The sequence below is a fragment of the Silurus aristotelis genome (genome assembly GCF_946808225.1).
Source record: "Silurus aristotelis genome assembly, chromosome: 22".
Lineage (NCBI taxonomy): Eukaryota > Metazoa > Chordata > Actinopteri > Siluriformes > Siluridae > Silurus > Silurus aristotelis.
This window is the reverse complement of record NC_139595.1, coordinates 19,162,757-19,184,089: the sequence shown is the minus strand read 5'-3', so window position 1 is coordinate 19,184,089 and position 21,333 is coordinate 19,162,757. Positions and strand designations below refer to the sequence as shown.

The 21,333-nt window shown below is 39.8% G+C and overlaps 2 protein-coding genes across 6 annotated transcripts in view; one reads left to right on the top strand and one right to left on the bottom strand.

The window, feature by feature from the left end:
- Window positions 1-327: 327 nt before the first annotated feature.
- On the bottom strand, window positions 328-6,043 carry cahz (carbonic anhydrase). Of its 2 annotated transcripts, XR_014530880.1 has the most exons (8): window positions 5,183-6,043; window positions 4,469-4,666; window positions 3,198-3,316; window positions 2,653-2,745; window positions 2,505-2,567; window positions 2,247-2,402; window positions 807-1,080; window positions 328-428 (listed from the first exon to the last, which is right to left on the bottom strand). XR_014530880.1 is itself a non-coding variant. In XM_083526100.1 (7 exons), exons 1-7 carry the CDS (start codon window positions 5,214-5,216, stop codon window positions 952-954), a joined length of 792 nt encoding a protein of 263 aa, XP_083382226.1. In that variant the 5' UTR covers window positions 5,217-6,043; the 3' UTR covers window positions 328-951. The 2 variants fall into 2 exon arrangements, 1 of the variants encoding a protein (XP_083382226.1); XM_083526100.1 differs by having other exon boundaries at window positions 328-1,080.
- A 3,841-nt stretch (window positions 6,044-9,884) lies between these two features.
- The window catches only part of dlgap1a (discs, large homolog-associated protein 1a), a 63,956-nt gene continuing 52,507 nt past the window's right edge, over window positions 9,885-21,333 (top strand). Inside the window, exon 1 of one of the 4 annotated variants that reach the window (XM_083525607.1) lies at window positions 9,885-10,159. The gene's annotated coding sequence lies outside the window, so the exon portion shown is untranslated. Of the gene's footprint in view, window positions 10,160-10,248; window positions 10,375-21,333 lie in introns of those variants that run through there. The other 3 variants (XM_083525605.1, XM_083525608.1, XM_083525606.1) reach the window with 3 other exon arrangements.

Here is a 21,333-nt window from a genome sequence, read left to right as displayed (position 1 = left end):
TTTATTATTTACAAAGTTTACTTAATGCAAACGATTCATTTGAACTGATTCAGACGAGCTGATTCTGGCGTGTCTGTTCATTGTTTGATGCTGATTCCCTGAGGGATGATTCCCATTTCGTAATCAGCAGCTAATCTTACAATCCAGATTACAGATGACTAAAGATGAGTCTAAAAGTATTAGTGAGTCATGTAACAAAAACATAAATACATGTCACTGAGGTCAAATTGTGTCATTGAGGAACTAATGATTCATTCAGATTGTTGTGGTTTTTTAATCTCACGGTTTTGAATCACACTGCGAACAAAAAACAATTCACTCGTTTAATGTTTTATTATATTACTTTATTACCTTCAAGCGTTCAACACTCGTAAAACAAGATTTTTTATCTTTGCAAAAATCTTTTAGAAACAATTCTTCTTTATGTACTATATCTGGGAAAAATGTCATCCATGTTGAAAAGAGCTTTATTAGAAGATTTCTTCTTTACTGGGATCCGAACCCTGAACATTTAACACAGAAATGTGAAGCTAACAGCAGGAGAGAAGAAACTAAAACAGGAATGTTGAGTATTCGCTTTTATCTAACGTGTGGAAGGTTTGCACAGCTGAAATTTTACAATTTACAAACTAAAATGTTAATAATTAATACAAAAACGGTCTTCTGTTTAACGTGCACCTGCAAGAAAAGACTAATCCATAGCATTTTATTTTATTCAGATGTGACAATCGGCTCATTTCAGTTCATTTTTTCAAGCGTTTGTTCAATTTGAGTCAATTATTCAAATGAACCTTCGAAGAATAAACATAAGAAATTTTGTTGTCACTACAATGACAATAAAATCTCTTTATTTTTAAAAAGTATTTGTGTCAGACAGGGACAGTCTTAAAAAATAAAATAAAAAAATAAAAAAAAAATAGAAAAGGACTGTTTTGATTGGCTGAGATGCGTTCAGGAGGCGTGCCTAAAGCTGGCACGAACTTTGCGTCCATTTAAGGGCTGAGGGGGTCTGTAGTTATTACACATCGGACGAGCTGGTTCTCCCTCTGAGCTGAACAACAGACTGCGGAACTTCGACATCTGGAGAAAGAGATACCAGAAAATATAAAGAGTTAATGATGTAAAAGCTTCATATAAAAGCCCTCAGATGTAAATATAATACACGTACAGGCATTAGGCACTATATGACGGGTTGTAATGTTACAAGTCATGTTTCTCTAGCCTTGTTAGCTTTCACACACACACACACACACACACACACACACACACACACACTTTCATACAGCATATGAACCTTTATTTAACCCTGTGTATGTGACCGAATAATGGAAAGTTGCAAAGTTGTGCCCACTTCCTGTTTGCACCAAATGCATCCTACTTACTTCCTGTGTGAGCTACAGAGCTCAGCAATCTCCTTCACCAACACGCTACACTCACTATACACTATATTTAAACATGCAAAAATTACCTTACATACAAATTAAAGGTTATTTTTGGAAACACGCTGTAGGACGCCTCAACCAGAGATGTGAGAGTTCCTAAGTGACAGAAAAACCTGTGCTACCAGTTGATCTGTTGGTCTGAGAGATGGTTTTGGCACAAAACGTTTCAGCGTCCTGTTTAACCTCTGTTAATTAATAAACCGTTCTCCAGGCGACTTTACTTACTTTAGATTATTTAATCTTGCCAAACACCAGGCACAGAGCCGTCCCTGTTGCCTTTGTTTTTTTTTTCAAAACACTGACGTGCACTTCGTCGCTACTCGTGCACGGTGTGTAAATAATTATACTAACCATGTACATATGAACCAATGCATTGTCAAATAAATCGCAGCACTAGATATTTCGAGGCGGATCTATTACGAATGACGTTGCGTTCCTTACAATAGCGTCTTGAACATTTTAGATAATTTCACACAAATTCTAACGATTTGCATTTGCTCATTAGTTAGCATTTATTTCAATATTTGAGACATGTTTTAATCTAACATGCTAATATTTAAAAGGTTTTGGTAAAGCTTGTAGATTAAACTAGCTTAAATTCAAGCTATATGACAAAAAAACATTTAATAAACTGAACCAACTGAAGATCTCGGCAGATTGCAAGTTAGAAATTCTAATTAGTTTATAATACAGCCACACATTTTAACACTTTAAAATTTTTTAAAACTATTTCTGCGTATGCCATCAGTTTGCATTGCTAGAGGTTTTGGCGTAATTTATTCCCTGGCTGAATGAACTGCGTACCTGAGCAGGGCTGATGCTAATCGGATCTTTCAGAACGATCCAGGTGACACTCTCGTACAAAGGTGGTGTGGTGAGAGAACCTTCATAAGTCCAGAAATTCAGAGTGAAGGGCAACAAGGACTTGGGGTGGAAGTTTGGAAATGTGGTCTGCTGACCCTGTGGGAAAATAAGACAAATTAGGAGTAAACAAAAAATAAAAATTTTTATTTATGAAACATAAAACAAAATAAATAAAATAAGGAATTAATGGAGAATCACCTTTGCTTTGATGGCATTGAATTTATCCAGAACCTTCTGCAGTTTTGGATTGGCAGGACCAATCTGAGATGAAAAGAGAAGGAAATGTTAAATGTGACAGATATGATTGTATAAATCTCAGGAGAATCATCTGAGATGTGGTTTTGACCTTCAGAAAAATGCCAACAACTGCCAGGCCATCAGATTTGTTCACAGCCTCTTCAAAACTTTCATACTTGGTGTTCCAGTGCACCAGATGGAGCTGAAATAAACAAAAAAACAAGCTGAAGAGATATATAAAAAAAATATGGTGAGAACTTGTTGAAGTTGGTGCCAGTTGTGGTGGTATGACTCATAGTGAAAGAAGATGAGGCAGATTAAAATCTACAGCTGTTATTTTTGAAGAAAAGTTCTCAGGTTTACTGTTACCATAGGTCAAAGTATGTACAGTAAAGAGTGGGTGTGATCAAAGTATCATTTGAAGAAAGTGGGAGTGGTTATTGTATCCATTAGAGAGAGTGGGAGTGGTTAGAGAATCCTCTGGAGAGAGTGGGAGTGGTCAGAGTATCTACAGTAGAAAATGGAAGTGGTCAGAATATCTACAGTAAATAGTGGGAGTGGTCAAAGTATCCTCTGGAGAGGGTGGGAGTGGTCAAATTACACAAAAGGAAGAGTGGGTGTGGTCAGAGTTTGTTGAATTGGACATTGTGTTACCTCACAGGGGAACTTGTGGCCATTGATTGTGTGCTCGGACCCTTCGAGGTCACCCACGCCCCAGTGGCAGTGGAACTGCTTCAGTCTGTAGGCGCCAGTGACAGGCCCACCGGTCAGATCTAAACACACACACACACACACACACTTCTACTCATTCCTGCAATTATAAAATCTTGTACAGGTCAAGAGCCTGACACTAAACATCAGAACTTGTAAAAGGTGATCAGGTACAGTGATCACACCTCCTGAGATTTTCTGTAAGGGTGAACCCAAAACAGATCAACACAGAAAAGTACGCCAGCATGGCTTCGACTTCCTCAAGAGACACAACACACTCTTTTCCCCTGCAGTGACACGCCTCCTATAAAGCATCAACTTCAGACACAACATCCAACCGTGTTTTATTTCCAACTCTCGACTGACACTCCACAAATGAGCGGTGTGGCTGCAATAAACACTGAGAACGTAAACGCCGAGAGCCACATGATGACCAGATTTGAGAACGCCTACTCGAGCCATAAGAATTTTAAATGTTTCAGAGGAGAATATAGAACTTTTTTCATCTGGAAGGAAATTCTTTTGCTAGAGACTGCTTCAGATAACAAGAATAATGAATATAAATGGAATATAATTGAAAAATAAAAGAAGGTGCTAAACAGTATGAAATAGTATCGAGTTACTGAAGAAGATTAGGAAAGAATGTGATCTATATCAAACATTTCATTTCATCTTCTCCCGCTTCTCCGTAATTCGGGTCGCGGGGGCAGCAGTCTAAGCAGATTCCCCAGACACTTCTCCGTGTCCAGGGATCGGGCTGTCAAGGCCCCCGCCTTCGACTGCTGCCCAATCCTCTCAGCACCGGTCCCTTACGGTCCCTCCTGCAGGTGGTGAGCCCACGGGAAGGCGGCCCCACGTCGCTACAACGTCACGGTCCTTGATTTATTTTTCTCTTAAGGGTCCCCTGGAGCATAGAGGGTTAAGGGCCTTGCTCAAGGGCCCAAGAGTGGCAGCTTGGCGATACCGGGGCTTGAACCCCTGACCTTCCGATCGGTAACCCAGCGCCTTAACCGCTGGAGCCACCACTCCCCCCACTATATCAAACATACAACACTTTTATGTTCTTTTTTGAAGAACCACCAACCTCCTGATTAGTAATCCAGAGTTTTAACCACCAAAATGTTTTCTTCTTCACAGATAAAGTTACTGAAATTAAAATGAATCTGATACTGATTTGTTGCACTATGACGTAAGCGAGCGACGGGTTCACTAACCTTTGCTGCCTGGCTGGTCCAGGTAGTTCACTTGGAATGAATGGCCATTGTTCAGGATGTCTTGAGACAAGACCGAGTCGTAGTGAAGCTTGAGTGGCTTGAGAGTCGAGTCGTAAAGGGCCTGGCTCGTGATGATATCAATGGGAGACTGTCTGTCTCCATCAGCGATAGGGAAGTGTTCCACCCATTTGTCAGGACCTGCACAAGGGACACAAAAAACGTTTATTTATTTAGATAGGTATGCGTTTAGAAGTAAACATGTTTGAAATGCATGTGCAATTTTATGTGCAATCGAGAATCTCATGGATGCAGAACAATATGCATTCCATTAGAATGCACTTTTATTGGGAGAGTTTTTTTTTTTTTTTTGCATGATCGCTTCACACAAACAAGTTGACCTGGGAATTTTTTTTTTTTAATGGCGAAGGAAATATACTGTTTTTCCGATGTGATGGAAAGACGATGAGATGTGAAATCATTATTCATATCGGTGAGGTTGGGGTTTATTTAATTTCAGGATTTAGGGAATAAATGTCTTTAGTTAATATAATAATAATAATAATAATAGATAGATAGATAGATAGATAGATAGATAGATAGATAGATAGATAGATAGATAGATAGATAGATAGATAGATAGATAGATAGATAGATAGATAGATAGATAGATAGATAGATATTTTTTAAAAGGGCATTAAATATATCGGGTCTTACCATCAGCAGGGCCGTATCCCCACCCGTGAGACATGCTTGCTTTGAGTTTTCTCTTGTAACAGTTGAGAAGTTGGACCTCTGGATGTTCCTCAGAGCCGAAATGCTGAGAGTCAGTGTGAGGAGCTGATGAGCCTCCAGCTTTTATATCAGTGTATGAAACCTGTTTGACACGTGAACATGCCCATCAGAGGGTTTGGCACACAGAAGGAGGAGGTTGGGTCAAACCGGCACGATCACTCAGTACACCGGAGTGATGCCTACTACGGATCATTTCACAGAGTCGACTTTTTTGAACAAACGATTCGGACAGAATATAATGTAGATTGCAGGTTCGAGTTAGACACATTTACATCACACAGTCATAATTCATCATCCATGCACCTGAACACACTGATACAACACTTCATCATAATTATACAACACCCCCTTGTACTTAAGAATCGATTCACCACTAAATGAACCGACTCATTTCACGAGTCCCGGTAGCCCCACGGTAGTCAGTGATGATGAACATCTGCAGAACTTCATGTGAACAGGGCACATCCTCACCAGAGACCTGCTGTCACTGTTTATGATGATGATGATGTCGTGTGGATTTGTATTGCTTTATCTCCAGAATGGATGATGTTCTCAGAGCTCGGTTCTATCCATCAAGGAAGGAGCAGAACTTCAGGAAACAAAAAAATCTACTCTTACTTTATAACGCAGAGAGACGCTGGTTTACAGCAAGAGGCTTTTATCTGTTTCTGTAGATCAGGAAAGTTTTTGAGATTAGAAGAATAAACCCAGAGGAGCTTCTCCTTCGCTCCGACTCACACAAACCGAACCTCCAAACCATTTCACAATTCAGTTCCACGCAAGTGTGTGTTGGGTGAGTTGGTTGATCATAATCCGAGCAGGAACTTTAAAATTCACCGGGAAAAAAAAAAGAATTCTAAATAATCAAATGATCAAACGAATTAGTTAATTGATTTTTTTAATTGGATGCTTTTATTTATTAAAGTCGGCTGGTTTGTGTGAAGCTCATTCAGGTGTTTTTCATATAGTTTTTATTTTTTAGAGAGTGAAAGAGAGAAAGAGATGAGAGAGGGATGAAAAAGGAGGAGAGAGGGACGAGGTGACTGAAAGGAAAAGTCCCTCGAGAGAAAACGAGCATAAATACACTTATACAGTATCATGATTTTAAATAAATGTAGTTATAAATATGTCATTGTAAAAATAAGTAATGCAATAGACAGGTACACTTTACTGATCAAAATAAGGAAAAGATGAAGGGGAATTATTGCATTATTATTATTATTATTATTATTATTATTATTATTATTATTATTATTATTATAATTATTATTATTACATGTATTCCTGTTTAAATGCTAATATAGGGAATTACATGCGCGTGTCACGTTGCGTGGACATGATCGCCTGTATCTGTTCCAACAATTTTTTATATTTTGCTGCAATCTAGTGGTTGAGGTCTGGAACAGCACCCACCAGGTTTTCTACATGAAAAATCTATTCACGCTTTCATTCATTTCCAAACATTGGCTGGATCAGTTTACACTGAGTTCCAATTTGGAGTAATTAGTTTACTAGTATGTTTTTGGGAGTTGGAATAAAACTGTAAAATCTCTGAAGAATCCCATGAAGAAGAGAGAGTTTAATTTGAGCTCAGTAAACCAACCTGTTGTACCACCGTGTCAGAAAAATAAAATGCATGAAGCACTTTTTAACTGCAGTGTGGTCCCTCAGTCAGTCAGTGTCTGACGTTTGCATCTTTACTGAGCTTCGAGGTGAACACATGCAGCTCACACAGTTTCACAGCTACCAGTTCACCAGTTCCAGCAAACTGCATAAAAGTGCAGGAGAAATGAAACACACGGAAAAATTGTAGGTTTTTTTATGACGACATTTAAATGCAGATAAATCTGTAGGATGTGGATGATCAGTTGCTTGAATGAGATCTTCTAAAGTTCTTGTTCTGCATTTTATTGACTTTTCTGTATATGATGCGACTTGTGCAGGAAATCAGCAGCAGGAAAGCGGCTCAGAGCTACACTTACCTCCTGAAGTGCGTTTTTCTTCTCGATGTCAGGAAGCAGAAAAGATGAACACAAAACTTCTATTATTATAATCATAAAAATAAATAAAAACAGTTTTGTTGAAATCACAGTTCATGGACTATTAACTTGCATCTAACCTGATTTTTTTATTTTTATTTTTCAAACCATCATAGAACTTATGAGTAAAGCATAAAGCATAAAATCTTCTGTCCTGAAGAAGTTCTGAGTCCAAATGTAATTTTTGGTTCTTACAGAAGAACGTACAGTACCAGTCAAAAGTTTTGACACACCACCAACAATCTTGATGAGTTTTTAGAGGTGTGGAATGTTTACTGGCTGATTTCCCTTCACTCTCCAGTCCAACGCATCCCAAACCATCTCACCTGGATTTAGATGATGTGATTATAAAGATCTGATGCAGCGCTCTATCACTCTTCTTCTTGAACAAAATACAGAACCTAGAGGTGTGTTCAGGGTTGTTCTTCTGATGGAAAACAAACAATGTTCTCACTAAATGCAAACCGGATGTAATGGCTGTATGTGGCTGCAGGATGCTGTGGTCGCCATGCTGGTTAAGTGTGTCCTCAATTTAGATTAAATTACCAACAGTGTCACCAAGAAAGTACCTCCAGATCATCACAACTCCTCCTCCATGCTTCACAGTGGGAACCACACATTCAGGAACCGTCCATTCACCCTCTGCACATCTAACAAAGACACGGCGATTAGAACCAAAAATCTTAAAACAGTTTTCCTCTGATCTAATCTCCATTCCTTGTGTTTCTTGGCCCAAGCAAGTCTCTTCTGCATGTTGTTTTTCCAAAGAAATGGTTTATTTGCTGCAATTTGACCATGAAGACCTGACTCACAATCTCCTCTGAACAGTGAATGTTGATTTATGTTTGCTAATCTGCATTTTTGTAACTCGGTGGTTTCTGAGGCTGGCAATGCTAAATAACTTTTCCTCTGCAGCAGAGGTAGCTCTTGGTCTGTCTTTCTTTCATGGGACGGTCCTCATGAGAGCCTTTAATCATATTGCTTCTTGGTTTTGGAGACTCTGCTTGACAATACATTTAAAGTTCTTGAGACGTTCCAGACTGACTGACCTTCATTTAATTAACTGAGTGTTTCACACCATAATATGGATTTGTGCAGTGATTGTAGTAGCACTAGTGGGGATATTGAAAGATTTTATTTTATAGAAAAAGTTCCAGAAGAAGAATGTTTCTTGGTCCTCTGTATTTATCAAGTCTCCAGCTCTCTCATTCCTTTCAGCATTTGATTGTCTGAAGCTGTATCATTAATACTCAGTTCAGGTTCAGGTTCCGCTCCGGGTTTTGTACATCACCGGACTGAACTCAGCGCCGGGACGCGTCTCAAACCGACACCTACTTCCGGGTTCTGAACACAAGATTCACAATCGGCCATTTTTTGTGCGTTTCTCTAAAAGGAGAGAAAATCCTTTGATTATTTACTTAATTAATTTAATTATTAAACCACAATACAATTAATTAAATAATTACAAAATGTCGGAAACACAGAAGTTTTCTTTTTACTAACAGTTTGGGAAAATAAGAAAGGAAATAACAGCTCAATAATGTCATACTGCAATGTGTGTGTGTGTGTGTGTGTGTGTGTGTGTGTGTGTGTGTGTGTGTGTGTGTGTGTGTTTGTGTGTGTTAAAAGGAGTATATAATATAATTATAGCTATAAATGTAAAAACAGTGTGGTACTATAAAGTGAGCAACCAATGAGAAAAATGACTTCAGATGAAAAACACACTTTTAAAATTATTATATTAATTAGTAATAAATTAGCAGTATGACTGTTAATCACCAGTGTTTTCTAAACATCAGTTTTCCAGACCTTTGCAAATCTTGAGCTAAATTCTGTATATAATTCCCATAATCTTTTCAGTGTTATGTTTGTTTCTTTCATACCTTATTTAACATACCGCTTCATTTAATAGAGTAAAAGAGTTTAAATACTGAACTTATTCTGATAAATAATTAACTATTCTGCATGCTTGTTTTAGCAAATGCACCGATAATTCATTATAAACGCAGAACACAGTCTGTTGTGTGTCATGTCCATGTAACTGCTGTATATCAGCGTATAGCACCAAAAATAAATACATTGCTGTGTCATTATGAGCTTTCGCTCCCTTTAAATGCAAGAAAAATAATATACGACCGCTAAGCGTGTGTAGAGATATAACTGAAATATTAACATTTGAAGGACGTAGCAGAGATCGTTGGTGATCCCACTGAGCAGATGTATGTAGAATAGCTGGTGTGAATTTTTTATCTGAAATCAGTACTATGGCGACGACGTTCTCTACCCTGACGTGAAAAGTCTGTACATCCCAGCACTTTGTGTACACGATGAGTCCGGTGTTGCAAGCAATGATTGTATAATAAAATAGAGAAAACAAAAGAATAGATTGCGAAATCATTTTACAAATTAATCTTTGGGAACCTCTGACGCTTAGTAGCGGTCACGTGAGCGACGCGGGACCATGTGACCGATTTCAGCCAATAGAAAAGCGTCTTTATTTCCATTAGAATTAAGATGAAGTTCACTAGAAGACTATTTGAGACGCACCCGAATTAGAGCGCTCTTGTGTGTGTGTGTGTGTGTGTGTGTGTGTGTGTGTGTGTGTGTGTAGAAAGCCGCTCTGCTCCCTGCGTCTCAATCAGCTCTCCTTCATCCAGTGCGCTCCTCTCTCTCTCTCTCTCTCTCTCTCTCTCTCTCTCTCTCTCTCTCTCTCTCTCTCTCTCTCTCTCTCTCTCTCTCTCTCTCTCTCTCTCTCTCTCTCTCTCTCTCTCTCTCTCTCTCTCTCTCTCTCTCTCTCTGAGATCCTCCATCCATCAGCACTGCCGAAACATGAATGGTGAATAATAAAGAAGAAAGCCAGGTAAGAAGAAACCTACCTGTTTTAATGCATTAATTGAGGTATATGAGAGTCTCATATGTGTGTGTGTGTGTGTGTGTGTGTGTGTGTGTGTGTGTGTGTGTGTGTGTGTGTGTGTGTGTGCGTGCGCGGGCGCCCCTGAAGCGCGTCGTGCGTTTTCCCGTGTGTTTACGCGTCTACAGGATTGCGGGGAGTCCGCAGTGTGTACTCGGTGCATGGTAAGAGTGTTTGGGGTGGATAATGATGATAATTCCCAGGCTTGGGAATGGGAATGGAATTGGGAATGGGAAGGATGTGATGTAAAGGAATGGCATGACGTGTTGAGCCATGGATCTGGGTATGTCAGTGGTTCCTAATTGCGCATTTCGGGATCGGGTTCTCTTTGGGAAGTGAGCCGAGGCTTTTGCGCAACAGTGCGATGCTCAGAGCGCAGAAAATGCGCCGAGATCCGCTTCAACACCCGAACAGTCCATTCCTCCAAACGGCTTTGTATTAATTTATATTAAAAATGAGGCCGCGATCTGATCAAATCCTTAAAGATTATACAATATTTTGTAATACAATTTAAATCTGACCAAATTGCAACACACACACGCGCACACACACGCACGCGCGCGTTCAGCCTCTTAAATAATGGCATCTCGGTTTCTTCAATCCGAATTGGTGTTAGTGCTGTGATTTATTATATACAGTTTATCATTCATATCTGTTTTTAATAGATATTTATGTATTTCATTATTCATCTGATCCTCAACCATCCTCTTTCTGTCGTCAGTCCTCTTGAAGTCCTCAGTGTTCTGAGGTTAAACACCACCAACCTCATATCATATAAAATAGCTTTCATCCCCAATCATTTTGTTTACTGTCTTGCATCTCTAAGATGATTATGTTGCCCTCTCCAGTTCCTTACTGCTTCCTTTCCCCACAACCTCTACCAAAGAAGCTTCCATCGGTTTTCCGTTCATTATCCTGGTCAGGATCAGGGTGGATCTGGAGTTTATTCTGGGAACACTGGGATTGAGACAGGAATACACCAGGGATGAGACACCTGTACGAGGCTAACCTATTCACACACCTATTTACTCATATATTTACAGATCTATTCACACCTAGAGGAAGTTAGAGTAGATAATCCACCCACTGGTTTGCTTCTGGGAGGTGGGAGGAAGCCCAAGAACCCGGAGAACGCTCACATAGAAATGGAGAACATGTGAAACTCCAAATGAGACCAGAGATCATGATTAAAATCACAACATTTACGATTGGTGCTTGTCTGCCCTCTCCATGGAACCTCATCATGACGTCTGTTTAAGACCCTCATCACCTCCACAAGGAGGAAACGCTGCCGTGGGACGATGTAGAATTGTAAAACGTAAAAAACCGGAGGACTTTTCAGGTAAACGGATGGCATCACATCTTTTATTATTAGGAACAGAATGGTGCTTTATTCTGATCTCAGTTTTTCTGTAATCAGACGGAAGGAAGCGTCTGATGATGCGATGGGTATCGATGCGTTTAACAGCAGCTGCAGTGGAAACGTAGTTTAATCTTCCAGGCTTCAGTCAGTCAGGAAGTCGTCTTATGGCTGAGTGCTGGTGCGTGATATGAGGAAAGGTGACAGGAGAGAAAGGGGGGGGGGGGAGAAGAGAAGAGAGAGAGAGAGAGAGAGAGAGAGAGAGAGAGAGAGAGAGAGAGAGAGAGAGAGAGAGAATAGAGAAAGAGAGGGAGAAAAGAGAGAGAGAGGGAGAGAGAGAGAGAGAGAGAGAGAGAGAGAGGGAGGGAGGAAAGAGAGAGAGAGAGAGAGAGAGAGAGAGAGAGAGAGAAAGGGAGAAAAGAGAGAGAGAGAGAGAGAGAGAGAGAGAGAGAGAGAGAGAGAGAGAGAGAGAGAGAGGGAGGAAGAGAGAGAGAGAGAGAGAGAGAGAGAGAGAGAGATTGTATAATTATGAGCATCATAAAAAAACTGGATTTATTCTTCTTGATGCTGTATGTTCTGTTATTGTGGCGTTTTATCACAAAATCATAACTTTTTTTGAGTTTTTTGACATTGTTTACATTGGCAGATTAAGTAGACTACAGAAACTGAAAAAGTAATGCAGACAAACAAACAGAGAGAGAGAAGGAGAAAAAAGCGAGACACAGAAAGAGACTGAGAAAAAAGCGAGACACAGAGTGAGACTGAGAAAAAAGCGAGACACAGAGTGAGACAGAGAAAAAAGCGAGACACGGAGAGACGGAGAAAAAAGCGAGACACAGGGAGAGGCTGAATTCTTTTAGTTTTTTTCTATAATAATAATAGCAGTGTGAGAATGTGAGAATTGTCGGATTTAAAGACGAGTCATTATAATAAGAAGCAGACACTGGGATGCAGAAACATCCTGACGCTTTGGACTCGTACACCATCAGCGTCGATACAATCCCTCGATCGATCAGAGTTTGGTCTCTTACCCTTTAAACAAAACGTTTTCTCCGCTCAAAAGCTTTGTTTTAACCCTGCAGAGCAAAACTGGCTTTTACAGCCATGTGTAGCACTTTAATAGTTTTCACTTTTATTCAAGGAACTCTTTAAAGAAGACTCTTGTTTGTCATATGTGCATCACTACAGGGAACATCTTCTTCACTGATTCCATGGGTAGAGGGTAAGAGGGGTGCCAATACATTGTACAGCGCAACAGACCAACAGATCATTTAACACCTATACAGTGATCTATAACGTACCCTGATGTTTTTATTTCAGAGTTCGGATTGGTGATGCTATAGAGTTGCCGGAGAGCTGCTTTATTTGGAACGAGGATAAAATAATCTCATTAGCAGTGTAAAGCTCAATTAAGACAATAATCAGATTAAAATAATGTGCTTCGGGGTGAGTGTCGTCCTGCGACCGTGACGTCCTTGCAACTTTTTATGAAAAGTGAAAAAAATTATTTGTTGAAACTATTTAGTCATGCAAATATGGACGGTCTATTATAGGAGGGTGGATGAATGGCGGATGATGAATCTAGCTCATGTGTGTGTGTGTGTGTGTGTGTGTGTGTGTGTGTGTGTGTGTGTGTGACAGCATAATGCGTCAACCTGATTGCCATAATGCTGTATGACTTCCAATTTGATCAGCTCCGTTCGTGTGATTCAGCCGAGCCGACACACTTTCAGAGTAAATTATGATCACATGACACATGGAGGCTTCCCTTTATGGAGTGTTATGACCTCATCAAAGTGCATTAAACGCTCCATAATGGACTAATGAACAGAACTGAACTCGCATGGACAACCAGGATCGATTTCCGCCAAAGCGTGCTCATGGGAACGTCTGGAAGACCAAACGTTCTTATCATGTCCTGCGATGTTGTAGAAAAAAAACATTCTCGTTCTAGCATGTTCTTCAGATGTTCCAAAAACTGTTTCTTTTTTTGAAGATCACATTTCCCCCAAATGAGAGACATTGGATAGACTGCTTTTCCAAAGTACATTATCATAAATAATAACTGCATCATTAATTACTTCTGGATACGAATAATGTAATACGTTAACAACGCCATCGTTTCTAAGCACAAATTGTTTGTTCATTTCTTTCATGGCAGATGCTTTATATTTTGTGTATAAAAGTGTTTGTGGAGATCAGCTTGGATAGCTGCTATAGCGCAAGTGAAAACAGGACCTAATGGTATTACTTATGATTGGGGTGTAAAGTCCACTTGTTCGTATCGACCCATTTTAGTACAGGACTTTCAGTACGGTACACGTGTACTGAATGCAATTCTTGTTTTACGTATGGAACATAGTAACAATGTACGTTTTCCTCATATTTAGTGGCGTACCGCAAGTTTGTTTAGTCTCCGCCTCGCACTTTGATCGCAGTGTAACGAAAACACGATTTCTACTGCGCATGTCGAATTTTAAATAAAATCTCTCACTTCCTGTCATTTGGATTCTTATGTGATTATGGATTCAATCGAATTCATAAAAAAAAAATTATCAATTTAATTTGTGCATATTTAATCAATTACTCAGTTTAATTAATATTATAATAAAAGTTTAATGCATTAATTGGACTGCTATTTCTATTCTATTTTTTATTTAAACCAAGCAGGCATTTTATTTTAAATTGATTTTAAAAATCGTTAATAAAAAAACAAGTAATTCTTTTTTCATTTCTTCCCCCAAATCTACCGAAATGTAACCAAACCGTAGCAGAGGTACGTCTCGAACCGTGAATTTTGTGCACCTTAAACCCCTACTTATGACCCTGACATGATTTATTCCATACTCACATCCCTGCTGCCAAATTCTATGAAAAGCACATTGTTCAATTCCCAGACCACTTTGGATTCTTTCAGTCCAGAGCATCTTTCCGCACCTTCCTCCACTTCGCTAATAATAGCGTTAATATTTATTGCAGCTGCAGCTGGAGGAGGAGGAGGTAGAGGTGGGGGGGTGTTCATGCTAATGAAGGTTTCTGTTCTGTGTTCTGTCTGTGTCTTGGCGAGTTTTTGCACTCTGAACAGGTGGTATTTATGCTCCACAAGGTGGGAGGATGATTCACAGAAAAAAAGAGAGACGCTGCTCTCGGTATAGCAGGGCCATTGCGTCACAGAGCGAGCCGTGAATCACACAAGTGCTCTGTGTGTCAGGACTGACTGTACACGGAGATGAAGAACGAGACGGACTGTTACCGTCAACTAGTTCTTTCTTTACGCATTTATGGCCGGATCACGCAGGATTTGACGACGGCTTTCGAGAGAATATACAGAATCACTCGCTAGTTCCTGTCTCCGAGGCTCCGCCTACTCCTCTGGCTTTGGAATCTTCAAGGTTATGATTTTATCCAGTGAAAAAACAAACATGATTCCAACAAAATACGCCGCATCTGTATGGGATTTAGGGGGATATAGTGCTAGCTTCTATAGTGGAAGATTTTGATCGTGCAAATTGTTGTTGAAAGCAGAGGAAGTTCTGCACTCGGTTGTTGACGTTCACATGTTCAGTAGAAGAAGGCAGATCTTGGATAGGATTATCAAAGAAATTAATTGCAGTCTCTAGAGAAGGAATAAAGTCTAGTTTGTGAGACATCAAAACTGGGATCCTAAAAACAGGGTTCATGGAGGCCAAATTTGAGACTTTTTTCATTTAAAGTTTTCAGATCCAGTAAATAACGCATAACTTTGGCTTGTTCTCCAGTTGAAGTTTATATGATGGGCAGATACAGAGAACACTACATGTACTTTATGGCCAAATCTCACATCTGATTAAAGAGGCTTAGCATAACGACAGCTTCTTGGTTTTAGAATAATTCGATGTTTTGATGAAAAAAGGCAGATGAATGGACCAAAGGATCTTCCTGAGCTATCTACCTAACCTGGGAGAACATCTCTCTGTGTTCTTATAGAAGGTGTAGCTTATCGAGTTCATTGAAAACAGTTGCTGCAGGACAATTGATCCACCAAAATGCATTTCAGCATGTCCATGATAAATGACAAAAAAATCTTTAAGGAATTTTAGATGTACATTTAAAGATGGCGGTTGTGACACTGTGCATTAATTATACTGCATTATCATATTATAGAAGCTTCACTATACGGACGAAAGTTTGTGGCCACCTAACAATATGATTCGTTTTTTTTAACATCCCATTCCATATTTAGTCTCCTTTTGTTACCTCCACTCTTCTTCGTAAAGTCAGGTAGTGATGTAGGTAAAAAGGTGAGGAGACCTGGGGTGCAGTCAGCGTTCACATTCATCCCATAGGTGTTTAATAGCGATGGAGATCTACAGCAGGAGATCTTCCACACCCTTCCAAACCATGGAAAGCAGATCTTTATTGAGCAGGATTTGTGCACAGGACATTGTCATGGTGGAACAGGTTTGGGTCTCCTAATTCAGGTGAAGAGAAAATTTCATGCCGTGTCTACAGTTGTCCTGTACAATTGTGAGCTTTAACTTTGTGCTATGAGTTTGTAGAGGAGAAACATCTCCCTGGAGAAGTGGGGGTGTCCCAATACTTTTGCCCATATAATGTGTAAATAATTTTTAGTGCAATATTTTAAAGACATTGTCTCTTTAAGCAGCAGGTAAATTGATAAAATTCCGGATTCGATTCAAACAGGTGAAGGTCACAGCAAGGTCAAATCCCCGAAACTAGTTTACTGTTTCTTCAGTATAACTTTTTGACTCTACAGCACTGTTGTGTGTGTGTGTGTGTGTGTGTGTGTGTGTGCGTGTGTGTGTGTGTGTGTGTGTGTGTGTGTGTGAATATGCAAAAATGAGCATGACTCGCATTAGGATCAGATGTCGAGCGCAAGAATCGCTATTAAAATAAAGACAGGATGATTACAAACAAGTTGGAATTTGCAAAATGACACTGGAGTGAAATTCACACCGAGATAATCGTCCTGCTTATCAACAGTGAGCACCTCCACCTGAGAGGCATCTGATCCTCTCCTGGACCCCCCCAAGAGCCTCTCTGATTCTCCAAACCCTCTCTGATCCACCAGCAGGTCATATGTAGGTCAGTGTTTTGGATGGAATCTGCAGCTCTGTACACCGTTAAACGCACAACATCTCCTGAGGATCCTGCTGACTAAAGTTTTGCACCCAGTGTTGAAACGCTGACGTCAGCGCTGTTGTCTCGTATCAGATCTCGCCAGCTGTTTGGTTCACGCCTCCTTCAAGACTGTAAATGAAGGAGTGTGAAGACGGTGCAAAGCTTGAAAGTGTTTCATTCTCACCGTTTGCACAATGCCTGTGAAATATCACTGTGATGCAAACAGCATTGTCCTGAACATCATCACGTTAATGATCTCACGACTGCATGACACGTTTGTTAATTCGTTTATAATAAGTCTTGGGCCGGGATTGTCCGACCTTTATTGTCCTGTATAAGGTCAAGGACATCCTGCTTTACTTCGTCATCAGTGCTAAAATGTGGAACTCTGAAGATCTCGTCGATTATCCAGGATCAAGCACTGAATGTTCACAGCTGAGGGCTGGAAATCATCTTCGAAACGTTTACACCATTCACATGTCTTACTTTGGCTGAGCGTCTCCTCACCGCACAAGTCTTCTGTAGATATGCGCAGGTTTTACGTCTTCGTTCACACGTTCACGCTGTTCCATGCATGCACTAACACTGTCGTCTGCCATCTTGATTAATGGTCTTTGGACCGGCCCGTGACATGTGCGCTTTCTATCAGTAATAGGACACTATACTGTGTGTAGTATCGCCATGCTTACATCCGTTTTTATATCTGTAACATTAAGAATCCCGGTTTGACTTGAACACGCCTTGTACTTTCAAAGTATACTTCAAACAGGAAGAGAAAACCAGTCCAGATGTTTGACCTTGCTGTGACCTTGATCCTGTTTGAATCAAATCCAAATCCAATCCAATAATGGTTACAATCATTATTTGATCCAAATCCTGTGGCTTTTTTTTTTTTCTACTTCTTTCAAATCACAGTTATTAGAATCACAGACAGACAGAAAGACAGATGGAGGGACAGGAGGTGGGACAGGCAGAGAAAAAAAGAGGTGTAAAAAATAAAGGCTGGTGAGCATTTATAGCTGCTATAACAAATGAAAACACTACCTGACTTGTTTTGTGGATGTTTCACAAAATTCATTGTAACTATAAACAGATTAAAAGATACAACTTTGGTTCATAAAAAAATACTGTTGGGTCCTGTTTTTATTTGTTATAGCAGCTATAAACGCTCGTTCCCTCAGCAGCATTTCATTTTATGCCTCTTTATTAATATAGGATTTATATGGAAGTATCGATGCAACCAGAGGATGAATTGATTTGGATTTGTGTGATTGTTGGAAATCGCTGTGGCTCAAGACGAGTAAAATGACCACATGGGGTGGATTTATAATTTTTTTATGTATTAGACACAGAGTGATGCGTATGGGATTACTTTCTGTGCAAAACTATAACGTGCATTTTGTTATGGCGTGTGATGGGATTAAAGATCATTTATCACCATCGTGCGTGGTTACGAAGCTCGTTCACACGGAACATTCCATCATGGAGCTGGCGGTTATTATATCTCAAAAAAAGGTAAAGTGATAAATAAATATATAAATGATATATATACATAACCAGCTGTTTGTGTGTGTTTGTGTGTGCTGGAATTGGAACACTGCCTCTCCATAAGCATGCAAAAAATCACTGTTGATCAGCACCGTTGCCTGGAAACAAGCCTGTTATGGAGCGCACATCCGGCACCTTTCTGCTCGGCGCGCCGTATGTGGGCTTCGCTATCCAGCAGGTGTGCTTCTGTAATGATTTTCTTTTTTAAAGGCAAGGTCTCATTATTTTTGTGGACACTGTCGGTAATGAAAGCGCTACCCTAAAGCCGGATTGATTTGTCTGACTCGTGCTGTGGGTTCCGTCCTTTAAAATCAATGCCATAACATGGGGCGACCTGTGTTTTATTTTATTTATTTATTTATTTTTCCTGGAGAAACACATTTTAGCGCTAACGTTTCAATTCAATCCTTTCACACGTTTAACTCCATTAGCACATTCAGTACAAACCTATTGACATGTACTAGCCTCGTACAGGTATGTTCATGCTAGCTTGAGCCCGGGTGTTTTGTGTGCTGTATTGTGACTAATTAGAGGCTTAATTTATCATGTAGCTTTGAATGTATTTTAAGAAAACAGTTGCTGAGAAATAAGTTTGCCACAATAATAGGTGTTGGCCATTTAGTTTTTTTTTTAATGGCAGGTTTAGCATGAGTGTAATATGAAGAAATCCAATGGATTACCATCTCATGAATACTTGCTAATAAGACAGATTTCATTAAGGTGGTGTACCTCAGGGATCGATGCTAGCACCCGAGGAGGTCTTTGACTTAGACAATTTAATATTAGTATGATTTAAGAATTGCATTATGGGATATATATATATATATATATTAGGGCTGTTCAGACTTTGTTTGAATTTTTATAGTTTATTTCGCAAATTTGTCCCAATTTTATGAGTCAGCATCATGAATTAGCATAATTTCTCGTCACACTGCCTACCAATTCAGTTTCATTTAAATATTTATTCCTGCTTCATGACCTCAAGGTAATAAGGGCTTGTTGTTGTTTTTCTTATGTTTGACCTTCGTTCCTCAGGTGCTTCTATCGGTCCCCCAGGAGGATAACGAATCTGTGTACTATTTTATTAATTCCAGCATCAATGCTAATTCGCCCCTCCGATCTTTATTGACATAAAAGCGGCGAAGTTCATGCACATATTAACATTCTGCAGATTTTTCTCCCAACACGACGTCCCCAGAGCTTTATTTGCTCTTGTACAGAGACGCCGGATTTTATTTTTTTTGAGTAATTAAACTCGAGAGTCAGAAGCTGTTCTTTGGGGTATTAAACAGGCTGCCTGTGTTCCTGTCTGTTCATCTCTGGACAGTCACGTTCGGCGTGGGATTTACGGTATCATGAAACGAATCAAGCTTTTCATAAAACACACATAGTAGTAGAGCACTCTGAATCAGAAAACTTTTCTACTTTCTTACTTATATATTAGGTCGGAATCACTGAAGCGTATCCGGAACATAGGAGGTGGTATCAAAAAGTTTAATGACTTGCTCTGTTTACAAAAAAGTACTTTATTTATCTATCTTTCTACATTATTACCTTCAAAAAAGTCCCTTAGCGCAGCAACACAGTGCTCCCAGCGTTCTTCTGGAAAGTGTCCTGGAAGTCTTTTTTACGAATCGAGTCAAGCAGCTTCTGTGATTTGCGCTGGATCGGCACAACGGTGTCAAAACGGCGACCTTTGAGCTGGATCTTCATCTTTGGGAAGAGGGCGAAGTCTGCAAGAGCTCAATCTAATAATTAGGGTGGGTGCAGAAGTGACATCACGTGTAAAGAGAACTCAGTCACAAAGTGCGCACGTGGTCAGAATGTAGTGTGGTGATGTACACAGGATTATTCCTTTTGGCACACTGACTTATAAAGGTTGGTGCTACCTGTGACTGTGCGTGCAGCCTTGTGCTGCCATCTGCTGGTGTGTTACAAGACTAGTCTTGAAACCTTTTGATACCACCTCGTATATATTTTTATGAAAAGCTACGTTCTATACTTTAGACACACGTTTTTCTATAGATGTTAACATTACAAACATGCTAGCAGTGTTATCAGCGTAGAGTGTTTAGCGGGGCAAATGCCAGGGGAAGGGGTTCAGTGTAGTGGGCTCCATGTGTGTTTAAGGGGGGGGAAGAACTGAAAATAAAATGAATGGATAGTCAGAGGGATAGAGAGAGAGAGAGAGAGAGAGAGAGAGAGAGAGAGAGATGAAGAAATAAGCACATGACCATTAGAAGATACAGCAGGGCACACGGTGAAAAAGTGAACAAGCCTAGCGGGAGGTCTTACGTTGTTGAGAGACATAAGAGGAAGAAGGCATTCTCTCTCTCTCTCTCTCTCTCTCGCTCTTTCTCTCTCTCTCTCTCTCTTACTCTTTCTCCAATGCCTGTGGCTGCCTAGAAACGTGGAGGATGATCAGTGGCTCCTTTTGTTTGCAAATCAGCTTTGGCTGAACAGCAGTACGAAACGAGGCAAAGTGTTCGCCTGAGGTGGGATTCCAGCAGCAGGAGAGAATAAACTCTATCAATTTCTCTCATTTTCTCTCTTTTTCTTCCTCCTATTCTCTCTCTCTCTCACTCACTCTCTCTTTATTCCCTCCGTCTGTTCAAGGTTCATCCAAGAAAGCAGGTCATTTGACACCAGGCCGATGAACTGCCTGCCTTGTGGGAGAAAGTCTGCTCTTAAGGAAGCTTATAAAGACTTCTTTAGACATTTACGGATGTCTTTCTTTCAAGTTTGTTTGTATTAAAAAAATTATAATAATCGCACATGTGCTCCTTTGACTAAAACAATAAATAACATCACAGGTTTCTGTAGCCTGTAGGGTTCATTTATTCATTAACGAATAATGAATAATGTGCTGAAGAAGGTCTTGTAATGGATTTGAGCTTTTAAAGATATGTAATGAGCCTCATCTGTGGTGTGCGATCATAGATACGTAAAGATGTAAAGAAGTTAAAGAAAGACGTAAAGAAGTTCGTTTACGGCTGAAACTCAACTAATTGGTTCTAAATATTGCTGGAATTAAAATCAGTTGAAGAAATGATTAAAACATTTCTCTATACGGACCAGTTTTAGCGTCAGGAAC